General features: G+C 46.6%; 1 protein-coding gene across 5 annotated transcripts in view; it reads left to right on the forward strand.

Moving 5' to 3' along the window:
* LOC115195355 (netrin-G1-like) overlaps positions 1-13,170 on the forward strand; it is a 209,789-nt gene that overhangs the window by 8,751 nt on the left and 187,868 nt on the right. For all 5 annotated transcript variants that reach the window (XM_029755139.1, XM_029755138.1, XM_029755140.1 and 2 more), the window contains exon 2: positions 9,368-10,127. In XM_029755139.1, the coding sequence (XP_029610999.1) occupies positions 9,882-10,127 (246 nt within the window). In that variant the 5' untranslated portion in view covers positions 9,368-9,881. The remainder of the gene's footprint in view (positions 1-9,367; positions 10,128-13,170) is intronic.

The raw sequence follows: 13,170 nt of genomic DNA on the forward strand, positions 1-13,170 counted from the left end.
GAGAGAGAGAGAGAGAGAGAGAGAGAGAGAGAGAGAGAGAGCTGTAGGGGCAAGTCAAGCACGTGTTGGCAGCTGAGCTGAGGGATTGTCTTGCCTTCAGAGGTCCGGGACCTGTCTGGCTACAACAATCAGATTGTATTAGAGGGGGAAGGGATGGCTGTCATGTTCCACCGATGTTCTGGGGAGCCAGGAGCCAAGACCAAACCCTCCGCTTTGATTTCTCCCTACTCTCCTCCCTGACAGACAGCCATGCTGAATCACTGAAACAGTTCTTGTAGCTTCATCCATTAGCTAGTCTACACCACATAATTATTAAATAAAGATTACACACCTGTATGCAGATTGGCAGCAGAGACGTGCTGAAGACAGAGGGGAGGGAGTGTGGGGATCGGCTGGTGTTGTGGTGATGGCGTGCCACAGAGATAATATGTCCTAGGTCCGTCACACATTCTGGAACATTGAACGTTTGGCTGTCATGTTTGCAGGGGCGTTCTCCGGTTGTCTGCCACATGTTTATTTATGAGGACTGTCATATTGGCAGTTTGTTAACAGGGAAGATTTAGCAATTCTGGGAAAGGAAGGCAGGCCCGGGAATCTAAGGAGAAAGAAGAGCCCTCCGTGCATGATGCAAGGCTCCCTGTGATGCTGGCCCAGCTTTCTCTCTCTCTGTTTCTGTGTCTCTCACTCCCCCTCTCTCTCTTTTTCCTCTCCCTCTCTCTCTCTCTCTCTCTCTCTCCACATCTCTGTCTGTCTTTCTCCCACGTAAGCCATGCATATCACTGGCTTTGTTTAGCGAGAGACATATAGGGAGACAGAGGGAGATGAGGAACATCTGAGAAGGCAAAAAGAAGAGGAGGAAGAGGAGGATGGGCAGGATGTTGGGAAGCAGTGATGTTGGATGAAGAGGACATGGAGGGAGATGAAGGGGACATCAAATCAAATCAAAGTTTATTTGTCACGTGCGCCGAATACAACAGGTGTAGACTTTACAGTGAAATGCTTACTTACAGGCTCTAACCAATAGTGCGGGAAAAAAAGTATGTGTGTGTGTGTGTGTGTAGGTAAGTAAAGAAATAAAACAACAGTAAAAAGACATTTGAAAATAAAAGTAGCGAGGCTATATACAGTAGTGAGGCTATAAAAGTAGCGAGGCTATATACAGACACCGGTTAGTCAGGCTGATTGAGGTAGTATGTACATGTAGATATGGTTAAAGTGACTATGCAGGTATGATGAACAGAGAGTAGCAGTAGAGTAAAAGAGGGGTTGGCGGGTGGTGGGTGGCGGGACACAATGCAGATAGCCCGGTTAGCCAATGTGCGGGAGCACTGGTTGGTCGGCCCAATTGAGGTAGTATGTACATGAATGGATGTGGCATACATGGAGGGAGAGGAAGGGGAGGGGCAGGATGTTGGGAGGCAGTGATGTAGGATGAAGAGGACATGGAGGGAGAGGAAGACGTTGGGTATTCATACACATGTGTCATTTAGAAGCTTCTGCAGTAGTCGTAACCACTGCCGGGCCAAGCATGCACGTCTTTCCCTAACTGACTTTTAAACACTCAGCCGTGCTCGAGTTGCCCCAGGGATGACATGGAAGCGGATGCAAGTGGGTGTTTCACAGCTTGAGAGAGAGAGATAAAGAGAGAGATTGAGAGAGATAAAGAGAGAGATTGAGAGAGATAAAGAGAGATAGCTCTCTAGCAGGTCATAAGGACCCTGTAAAACATTTATGGATTTAAATATAAAACCAACCACAGTATCATTGGTAGGATCCTACATCCCAAAAATACACTCCCATCTATGTATGCCACGTCAGCCAGTGAGCCAGGAGCCCAGTACTGTTCACCTAGGTTACCTTAGAGCAGGAATCACTGAAAATACAAGTCATTTATTACAGGGTTTCACAAACTCAGTCCTGGGTCCCCCCTGTGTCCTGGGTCCCCCCCTGTAACCTGGGCCCCCCGTATCCTGGGTCCCCCCCTGTGTCCTGGGGCCCCCCCTGTAACCTGGGCCCCCCCCCTGTAACCTGGGCCCCCCCCTGTGTCCTACCCCACCCGTATCCTGGGGCCCCCCCTGTGTGCTACTCCACCTGTGTCCTGGGGCCCCCCTGTGTCCTGGGGCCCCTCCTGTAACCTGGGCCCCCCCCTGTGTCCTACCCCACCCGTATCCTGGGGCCCCCCCTGTGTCCTACTCCACCTGTGTCCTTGGGCCCCACCTGTGTCCTGGGGCCCCACCTAGGTGCACCCTGAGAGGGGGGGGGGGGGGCAGGACTGAGTTTGGGAAACCCTGATTTACTGTAGAAGAGTCTGTATACGGTAATCTATTCCTATTCCATATGAAATAGTTCAGTAAATATTTGGTTTATTCTATAGTTTTGTTTGTGTGCATTGCTTCATTATCAATAAATGGTACAGGTTATGTACCATTTTAATGTTGTCTATTCAGTACCTATTTTATCACCCAATTAAGGACAACATAGTCATATTTCAACATATTTTTGATTTATCGAAATACAGTTAATTTCTTAAATGTCTTTCATATCCTCTAAAACACCTTTCCCCAGTGTTTTTAAAGTTTTGATGTTACATGGACTAGTACAGTGAAACGCTTTTCTCTCAAGCTCCAAAACCAACAACGCACTAATCAATATGAATGTAGTACTAAACATAACAAGGTAGAACAAAAACACACAAAAAATACAAAGAAGAAAAAAGAAGAACACCAGAAGTAAGTAAGCTATATACAGGGACAGTTCCAGGGTCAGTAGCTATATACAGGGTCAGTTCCAGGGTCAGTAGCTATATACAGGGTCAGTTCCAGGGTCAGTAGCTATATACAGGGACAGTTCCAGGGTCAGTAGCTATATACAGGGTCAGTAGCTATATACAGGGTCAGTTCCAGGGTCAGTAGCTATATACAGGGTCAGTAGCTATATACAGGGTCAGTAGTTATATACAGGGTCAGTAGTTATATACAGGGTCAGTAGCTATATACAGGGTCAGTAGCTATATACAGGGTCAGTAGCTATATACAGGGTCAGTAGCTATATACAGGGACAGTTCCAGGGTCAGTAGCTATATACAGGGTCAGTAGCTATATACAGGGTCAGTAGCTATATACAGGGTCTGTTCCAGGGTCAGTAGCTATATACAGGGTCAGTAGCTATATACAGGGTCAGTAGCTATATACAGGGTCTGTTCCAGGGTCAGTAGCTATATACAGGGTCAGTAGCTATATACAGGGTCAGTTCCAGGGTCAGTAGCTATATACAGGGTCAGTTCCAGGGTCAGTAGCTATATACAGGGTCAGTTCCAGGGTCAGTAGCTATATACAGGGACAGTTCCAGGGTCTGTAGCTATATACAGGGACAGTTCCAGGGTCAGTAGCTATATACAGGGTCAGTTCCAGGGTCAGTAGCTATATACAGGGTCAGTAGTTATATACAGGGTCAGTAGCTATATACAGGGTCAGTAGCTATATACAGGGTCAGTAGCTATATACAGGGTCTGTTCCAGGGTCAGTAGCTATATACAGGGTCAGTAGCTATATACAGGGTCAGTTCCAGGGTCAGTAGCTATATACAGGGTCAGTAGCTATATACAGGGTCAGTTCCAGGGTCAGTAGCTATACAGGGTCAGTTCCAGGGTCAGTAGCTATATACAGGGTCAGTTCCAGGGTCAGTAGCTATATACAGGGACAGTTCCAGGGTCTGTAGCTATATACAGGGACAGTTCCAGGGTCAGTAGCTATATACAGGGTCAGTTCCAGGGTCAGTAGCTATATACAGGGTCAGTAGTTATATACAGGGTCAGTAGCTATATACAGGGTCAGTAGCTATATACAGGGTCAGTAGCTATATACAGGGTCAGTAGCTATATACAGGGTCAGTAGCTATATACAGGGTCAGTAGCTATATACAGGGACAGTTCCAGGGTCAGTAGTTATATACAGGGACAGTAGTTATATACAGGGTCAGTAGCTATATACAGGGACAGTTCCAGGGTCAGTAGCTATATACAGGGTCAGTAGTTATATACAGGGACAGTAGTTATATACAGGGTCAGTAGCTATATACAGGGACAGTTCCAGGGTCAGTGGTTATATACAGGGACAGTAGTTATATACAGGGTCAGTAGCTATATACAGGGACAGTTCCAGGGTCAGTAGCTATATACAGGGACAGTTCCAGGGTCAGTAGCTATATACAGGGACAGTTCCAGGGTCTGTAGCTATATACAGGGACAGTTCCAGGGTCAGTAGCTATATACAGGGTCAGTAGCTATATACAGGGACAGTTCCAGGGTCAGTAGCTATATACAGGGACAGTTCCAGGGTCAGTAGCTATATACAGGGACAGTTCCAGGGTCAGTAGCTATATACAGGGACAGTTCCAGGGTCAGTAGCTATATACAGGGTCAGTTCCAGGGTCAGTAGCTATATACAGGGACAGTTCCAGGGTCAGTAGCTATATACAGGGACAGTTCCAGGGTCTGTAGCTATATACAGGGACAGTTCCAGGGTCTGTAGCTATATACAGGGACAGTTCCAGGGTCAGTAGCTATATACAGGGACAGTTCCAGGGTCAGTAGCTATATACAGGGACAGTTCCAGGGTCAGTAGCTATATACAGGGTCAGTAGCTATATACAGGGTCTGTTCCAGGGTCAGTAGCTATATACAGGGTCTGTTCCAGGGTCAGTAGCTATATACAGGGTCAGTTCCAGGGTCAGTAGCTATATACAGGGTCAGTAGCTAAATACAGGGTCAGTAGCTATATACAGGGTCAGTAGCTATATACAGGGTCTGTTCCAGGGTCAGTATCTATATACAGGGTCTGTTCCAGGGTCAGTAGCTATATACAGGGTCAGTTCCAGGGTCAGTAGCTATATACAGGGTCAGTTCCAGGGTCAGTAGCTATATACAGGGTCAGTTCCAGGGTCAGTAGCTATATACAGGGTCTGTTCCAGGGTCAGTAGCTATATACAGGGTCAGTTCCAGGGTCAGTAGCTATATACAGGGTCTGTTCCAGGGTCAGTAGCTATATACAGGGTCAGTAGCTATATACAGGGTCAGTTCCAGGGTCAGTAGCTATATACAGGGTCAGTTCCAGGGTCAGTAGCTATATACAGGGTCAGTTCCAGGGTCAGTAGCTATATACAGGGTCAGTTCCAGGGTCAGTAGCTATATACAGGGTCTGTTCCAGGGTCAGTGTGTTATATACAGGGTCAGTTCCAGGGTCAGTAGCTATATACAGGGTCTGTTCCAGGGTCAGTAGCTATATACAGGGTCAGTTCCAGGGTCAGTAGCTATATACAGGGTCAGTTCCAGGGTCAGTAGCTATATACAGGGTCTGTTCCAGGGTCAGTAGCTATATACAGGGTCAGTAGTTATATACAGGGTCAGTTCCAGGGTCAGTAGCTATATATAGGGTCATTAGCTATTTACAGGGTCTGTTCCAGGGTCAGTAGCTATATACAGGGTCTGTTCCAGGGTCAGTAGTTATATACAGGGTCTGTTCCAGGGTCAGTAGTTATATACAGGGTCTGTTCCAGGGTCAGTAGTTATATACAGGGTCTGTTCCAGGGTCAGTAGTTATATACAGGGTCTGTTCCAGGGTCAGTAGCTATATACAGGGTCAGTAGTTATATAAAGGGACAGTTCCAGGGTCAGTAGCTATATACAGGGTCAGTAGCTATTTACAGGGTCTGTTCCAGGGTCAGTAGCTATATACAGGGTCTGTTCCAGGGTCAGTAGTTATATACAGGGTCTGTTCCAGGGTCAGTAGTTATATACAGGGTCTGTTCCAGGGTCAGTAGCTATATACAGGGTCTGTTCCAGGGTCAGTAGCTATATACAGGGTCAGTAGCTATATACAGGGTCTGTTCCAGGGTCAGTAGCTATATACAGGGTCTGTTCCAGGGTCAGTAGTTATATACAGGGTCTGTTCCAGGGTCAGTAGTTATATACAGGGTCTGTTCCAGGGTCAGTAGTTATATACAGGGTCTGTTCCAGGGTCAGTAGCTATATACAGGGTCTATTTCAGTACCACATTTTCAATGTGCAGGGATACTGGAGTGTCCCATATTATCCTTGATCGATGGGAGGAAGAAGCCAACTACCTGCCCCAAATAGCCCAGATCTCAATTAAAATGCACAGTACGCTCCTCTTCTCTGCCGGTGACACTGGGTTTTAAGTTGGGAATAATGAGAGGAAGGACCATTGTCTGAATTGTAAAGAGTGATAATGACCCCTTATCTATCTCTGTCCCCTCTCCCCTGTCTATTATCTAGCCTGGGTATCTCTGTCCCCTCTCCCCTTATCTATTATTTAGCCAGGGAATCTCTGTCCCCTATCCCGTTATCTAGCCTGGTATCTCTGTCCCCTCTCCCCTTATCTAGCCTGGGTATCTATGTCCCCTATCCCCTTATCTAGCCTGGGTATCTCTGTCCCCTCTCCCCTTATCTAGCCTGGGTATCTATGTCCCCTATCCCCTTATCTAGCCTGGGTATCTATGTCCCCTATCCCCTTATCTAGCCTGGGTATCTATGTCCCCTATCCCCTTATCTAGCCTGGGTATCTATGTCCCCTATCCCCTTATCTAGCCTGGGTATCTATGTCTCCTATCCCCTTATCTAGCCTGGGTATCTCTGTCCCCTCTCCCCTTATCTAGCCTGGGTATCTCTGTCCCCTATCCCCTTATCTAGCCTGGGTATCTATGTCCCCTATCCCCTTATCTAGCCTGGGTATCTATGTCCCCTATCCCCTTATCTAGCCTGGGTATCTATGTCCCCTCTCCCCTTATCTAGCCTGGGTATCTATGTCCCCTATCCCCTTATCTAGCCTGGGTATCTATGTCCCCTATCCCCTTATCTAGCCTGGGTATCTATGTCTCCTATCCCCTTATCTAGCCTGGGTATCTCTGTCCCCTCTCCCCTTATCTAGCCTGGGTATCTCTGTCCCCTATCCCCTTATCTAGCCTGGGTATCTATGTCCCCTATCCCCTTATCTAGCCTGGGTATCTATGTCCCCTCTCCCCTTATCTAGCCTGGGTATCTCTGTCCCCTATCCCCTTATCTAGCCTGGGTGTCTCTGTCCCCTCTCCCCTATCTAGCCTGGGTATCTCTGTCCCCTCTCCCCTTATCTAGCCTGGGTATCTCTGTCCCCTCTCCCCTTATCTAGCCTGGGTATCTCTGTCAGCTCTCCCCTTATCTAGCCTGGGTATCTCTGTCCCCTCTTCCCTTATCTAGCCTGGGTATCTCTGTCCCCTCTTCCCTTATCTAGCCTGGGTATCTCTGTCCCCTCTCCCCTTATCTAGCCTGGGTATCTCTGTCCCCTCTCCCCTATCTAGCCTGGGTATCTCTGTCCCCTCTCCCCTTATCTAGCCTGGGTATCTCTGTCCCCTCTCCCCTTATCTAGCCTGGGTATCTCTGTCCCCTCTCCCCTTATCTAGCCTGGGTATCTCTGTCTCCTCTCCCCTTATCTAGCCTGGGTATCTCTGTCCCCTCTCCCCTTATCTAGCCTGGGTATCTCTGTCCCCTCTCCCCTTATCTAGCCTGGGTATCTCTGTCAGCTCTCCCCTATCTAGCCTGGGTATCTCTGTCCCCTCTCCCCTTATCTAGCCTGGGTGTCTCTGTTCCCTCTCTAGCCTGTGTGTCTCTGTCCCCTCTCCCCTATCAAACCTGGGTATCTCTGTCCCCTCTCCCCTTATCTAGCCTGGGTGTCTCTGTCCCCTCTCTTGCCTGGGTGTCTCTGTCCCCTCTCCCCTATCTAGCCTGGGTATCTCTGTCCCCTCTCCCCTTATCTAGCCTGGGTATCTCTGTCCCCTCTCCCCTTATCTAGCCTGAGTATCTCTGACCCCTCTCCCCTTTTCTAGCCTGGGTATCTCTGTCCCCTCTCCCCTTATCTAGCCTGGGTATCTCTGTCCCCTATCCCATATCTCCGTTTTACCTGCCCATGTCTCCTCCGTTTTACCTGCCCATGTCTCTTCCATTGGCATTCTTATTCTTTAACAGTGAAGGTCTTTCTCTCTTACCCCCTTCCCTCTTCCTCCCCCCCTCTCCATCTCACCCTCTTCCCTCTCTCTCTTACCCCCTTCCCTCTTCCCCCCCTCTCTCCATCTCACCCTCTTCCCTCTCTCTCTTACCCCCTTCCCTCTTCCCCCCCTCTCTCCATCTCACCCTCTTCCCTCTCTCTCTTTCTCCCTCCCCTTCTCTCCCTCTCCTTCTCTCTCTCTCCATCCCTCTCTCTCCATCCCTCTCTCTCTCCATCCCTCTCTCTCCATCCCTCTCTCTCCATCCCTCTCTCTCCATCCCTCTCTCTCTCCATCCCCCCCTCTCTCTCTCTCCATCCCTATCGCTCTCTCCATCCCATCTATCTCTCTCTATCCCCATCTCTCTCTCTCTCTATCCCCATCTCTCTCTCACTTTCTCATCTCATTCAGAGTGGTGGATATAATTAAGATCCCCACCCATAGCTGTGGATAATGGTCATTGTGATTGATATGATGGATTTAAATATAACAGAATTCTATTTTTTACATTCATGAAAATAGATGTGTTTTTATTGCTGCCTGTATGAGTAGAAGTACTCCGTAGGTTAGACAGGTACCGTCATCTGACTCAAATGATTGAAGAATGGCAATGTTTATTCAAATAAAACATGACAAAATGTTGTACTTTTACAAGAAATGACTGTATTCCTTTGCAATAAGTTGTGAGCAAATAAAAAAATGTATTTTTATTAATAAATATATATTTTTTAAGCTGATGGCATTTCCTATTTCCTGGCATCTGAGGCCTGTTCAGGCTAGGCAGTGTTTTTAACCCATCTCAATGTTAGAGAGAGAGGCCTATACACAGGTTGAAGAAGATGAATTTAAGACTTAGCTGCTGGTACTCTTGGTCCTCCTGGGGAGAGGGGTGTAGAACAGAAACCCATGAAAAGTGATAGCCAAAGTGAGGTGTGGGCTTAGTATGAAAGGCATCAGGATCCAATTCACCTTGATGGCCCAGGCCTTGGTTATCCAATCTCTCTCTGTAATGCACACATACACTATGCCCAACCTGGCACCCCCACCTCAAGGATCACTCAGCGCCTGCTGATGTCAAACTCTATCCATCTACACACACACACACACACACACACACACACTCTCACACACACACACACTCTCTCACACACACACACACACACACACACACACACACACACACACTCACACACACACACACACACACACACACACACACACACACACACACACACACACACACACACACACACAAACACTCTCTTTCCTTTCCCAACTCTATCCTCCCGCCTGGCATTCACCCTCTAATTTTCTCCTCTTTCCTCGCTCCCTACAGAGCCTGGGTGGCGTTGCCGGGCGGAACAGAAACATGATTGACAGCAAACAAAACTGAGCGGCCTGTCACTCATCTCTCCATCAGCGTATCAAAAGGCTGCCTCCTCCAGGGGCTTGTCACCTCTCTCCCCCCTCCATCCTCTTCTCTGCTGGAAGGCCCAGTAGCCCCGTACCTCAGCGTGCCGTGACCCCACCCCCCCTGTTCCCACCCGGCCGGAGAGATAGACGGCAGAGACCAGGACAGGAGTTGGGAGAGGACTCCAGACCAAAACAAGTGGTGCCCCCCCTCCCCCTCCCCCTTGCCCTCCCACTCATCAAGCTGTTAACAGCAGGCTGGCATGCTGCCACAGTTCCTTGGCTCCTCTCTCTGTAAAGGTTGGATTATTTCATAAACTCCAAAGCCCTTTTCCTCTGTCTCTCTGTCTCTGTTTCGGGAGAGAGGAAAGACAGTGATTCCTCATTGAGAAAGAAACAGCCCTTTTCTAGAGACCTAGCGTGTCTGAGAGGAAGCAGCCATGCGTTTCCCTCTGTTGTTGACACTGCAGGCGCTGTGGGCCAGTGTGTGCCAGACCATGCAGCACTACCCTGCTGCCTGGGGACACTACGACGTGTGTAAGTCTCAGGTGTACACGGACGAAGGCCTCACCTGGGATTATATGGCCTGCCAACCCGAGGCCATGGACATGACCAAGTACCTGAAGGTTACGGTGGACCCACCCAACATCACCTGTGGAGACCCACCTGAGACATACTGCGCCCTGGTAAGCTCTGCTTCTCTTCCATAGACAGGTCCCTTCCTTTCCCCAAATGTAGTTATGTAGAGCTCACCAGTGGATGCAGTACGAAGGAAGTAAGGGAGATATGACTGAAAGTTAGGATAGCACACACACACACACACACACACACACACGTGAAGTGGCCTTTTTACACATGCAAATGTGTAATGAATTCTGAATCCCATATGTATTCTGCTGGTCTCACAACCTCTCAGTAATGGAAATATACAGTATGTGATGAATTTCCATTTAATCTCCCCTTAAGAGAGAAACATTGTATCTTGCATGTAGATCTCTCAGGGGCCACAATGCATTTAGGTTCACCTCACTGGAGTTTCTAACCACTTGGCAACGATGCCTTGACATGTGATGAGATACACCTGAAATGAAAGCATGTCAATGTACAATTTTCAAAATTAATTTTCTCTGTTGAAAGTGTCGTCTTGGTGTTGGGTGTTTATTGGGATGCAGATTTATTTTATTTCATTTCATTTTCTGTCTGTCTCTACAGCAGAGGCACTGATTGAGAGAGTCTTGGTGGAATAAAACGCAGTGTCATTAGCATTGGAATATTAGCAGCAAGAGAACACCCCTTGAAAGTTAGCATGTTGCTTTGAGGACTAAATTGGTGTGTCTGTCTATTGTAAAAGGGTTGTATAGGGTAAAGTTTTTCATTAGTGAAGGGCCTCCTCATTTGGGCTCTTTAGCTTTGAAAATCACAGCTAGCAGGCCACGTTCAGCAACACACTGGCGTGCGGATCCATTTTGGTGTGTGTATGTGTGTGTGTACCAACCCATCAAAGATCCTATCTGAACAGCACTGTTTAAAATGTCAAGATCTTTTGAGAGAGAGAGAGAGAGAGAGAGAGAGAGAGAGACCCAATGAGTGAAGAGCTAATATCTTGTATGCAGAGGCTTTGAAAAGTGAATTATTCAATATGTTTTGTAACTAATGTGTTTTATTCATAGGATACATTATTCAGCCAGACAGAGGCACTTTTGAAAACGCTGACTCCATGACAGACTCCCAAGGTTGCTTTTAAAATGTCTGGGCTCTTTCAGCTTGGGGTCAGCGTCAAAATTGGGTCATTTTCCACTGTCCTTTGAGGTATTGATCACCCAGATTGATTCAATTTGACACCCAGTATGTAATCCGTATTGGTCCAGACTTGGACAGAGGACTATTACTCTGTGCGTGTGTGTGTGTGTGCTATTCTATGGCAATCACCCTGCTTAATTTCATAACCAGTGATTCAATAATATCATTCTATTCCTGGGACTTTTTGAAACCAAGTTAATCATTATTAGCCTGCGTGCTTCTTGTAACAGTCCAATGATCTTTATATGACTGGAGTCTTTCAATTTAACAAGCTCATATCACTCATTAGCTGGTTCTACACTTATAGCCTCTGGCCTACCAGGCACACGTCAACAAGGATATTCGCTACAGCCTTATCAGAATATGAATCATCTCTCTACAGGGGCCATTCATTCTTTAATTGGTAGGGTCAATGTAAATCAATGTTTGAGCGATTACCGGTGAAATAGCTGCAACTGTGAATGCCGATACACTGCTTATTATGCCAATAGCAGTTTTCATTATGAGTATGATCACTGTGTATTCAGGCCATTACCATTTAGCGTCAGGCTATCTGAGAATTCAATCGCTGTTAATTGATTTGGGCTCGTATCCAGCAGGCAGGAGCAGGGGTCTAGGCCTTTGGTTCCAGGGCCTACATATCTGCTTCCTGCGTGATAACGGAGATATCAGAAATCACATCATGGTCTGCAGATACAGAGAAAGAGAGGGGGAGAGGGGGGAGAGAGAGAGAGATAAAAGGGTGAGAGAGAGCTGAGGGTAGAGTGTGCAAAGCTGTCATCAATGCAAAGGATGGCTACTGTTGTGTCTTTTACTATGGATTAAATTAAATGGCATGCTATTTTATAAAATCTATTCTCTGTCATTAATATTACCTGATTAAACTAATCATGTAAATGTAATTAACTAGGAAGTCGGGGCACCACGGAAGAATGTTTATAGAGCTGTTGCCTTCCGAATAAACTCTTAAAGACCTGGTAATCTTTTATATCAATAGCAGTCAATTATTAATCGTCACCTTATTCAGTCTCATCTGAACGTCGGAAAATTCTTGGTTATCTTCACGAACCCTGGCTAACAAGATGAATCAGCAATATAAAATGTGGTTTATTTATTTATTTACTAAGTAATCACACATAATTATATATACACAGGATGGATCATACATTGATTACTAATTATGTAATAAAATAAAATGTCCCTAGAAGACGAAACCGGTATGACGGCTGGTTGCACAAAGAAAGGGGGTTGGGTTTGAATGAAAGCGCGGGAAGACTGAGGAACAAAATGATTGGGTCTCTATCAGACCTTATGAAGCTATATGCCATTGTAAATATAGATTCTTATGCATTCTAAATAACCGCCCATTCGAAAAAGGAAAATTAACGAAATATATTTACTCTGAGCTGCGCTTTGATAGATTGGTTGAAGATGGAAGGTTGGGTTGCCCAGCAGTGATCTCCCTTGTCCTTTGAAGAATATTTCTGGGCGGATACGTTGTATTCTGTCGTCTTGTGGTAGAACGAATACGTTGTAGTACCCTTTCGTTCTGAAGAGATTATCCGTCCTTTCCTAGGCCACGCACGTTTACAGCTGCTGCTGATAACTCGACCTCTAGGATGTATCACTTCTTTAGTGAATAAGAGTTCAAAGTTCATACCAAGTTGCCATAATATAACCTCATGCTATATTCTGGTTGGTATTGTCGAAATTCATCCTTCCAGCGTGGCAATCGTCACCTCCACGTTGAAAATCTCCCTTTTAAATGTACGGACATCAGTCCTCACGTCATCGGGAACACAATGTTAATTTCGTTAGGTTGTAGTCATGCAACCAGAGCTCACACTCAGGTTGGCTTAGTTCGCCGTGAATTGGGTCCCGGGGTCTCTTATAGAAATGTAGAAAAGGGGTTGGTTCATTTTTAAACAT

Source organism: Salmo trutta, chromosome 6 (assembly GCF_901001165.1).
Source record: "Salmo trutta chromosome 6, fSalTru1.1, whole genome shotgun sequence".
NCBI classification, from domain to species: domain Eukaryota; kingdom Metazoa; phylum Chordata; class Actinopteri; order Salmoniformes; family Salmonidae; genus Salmo; species Salmo trutta.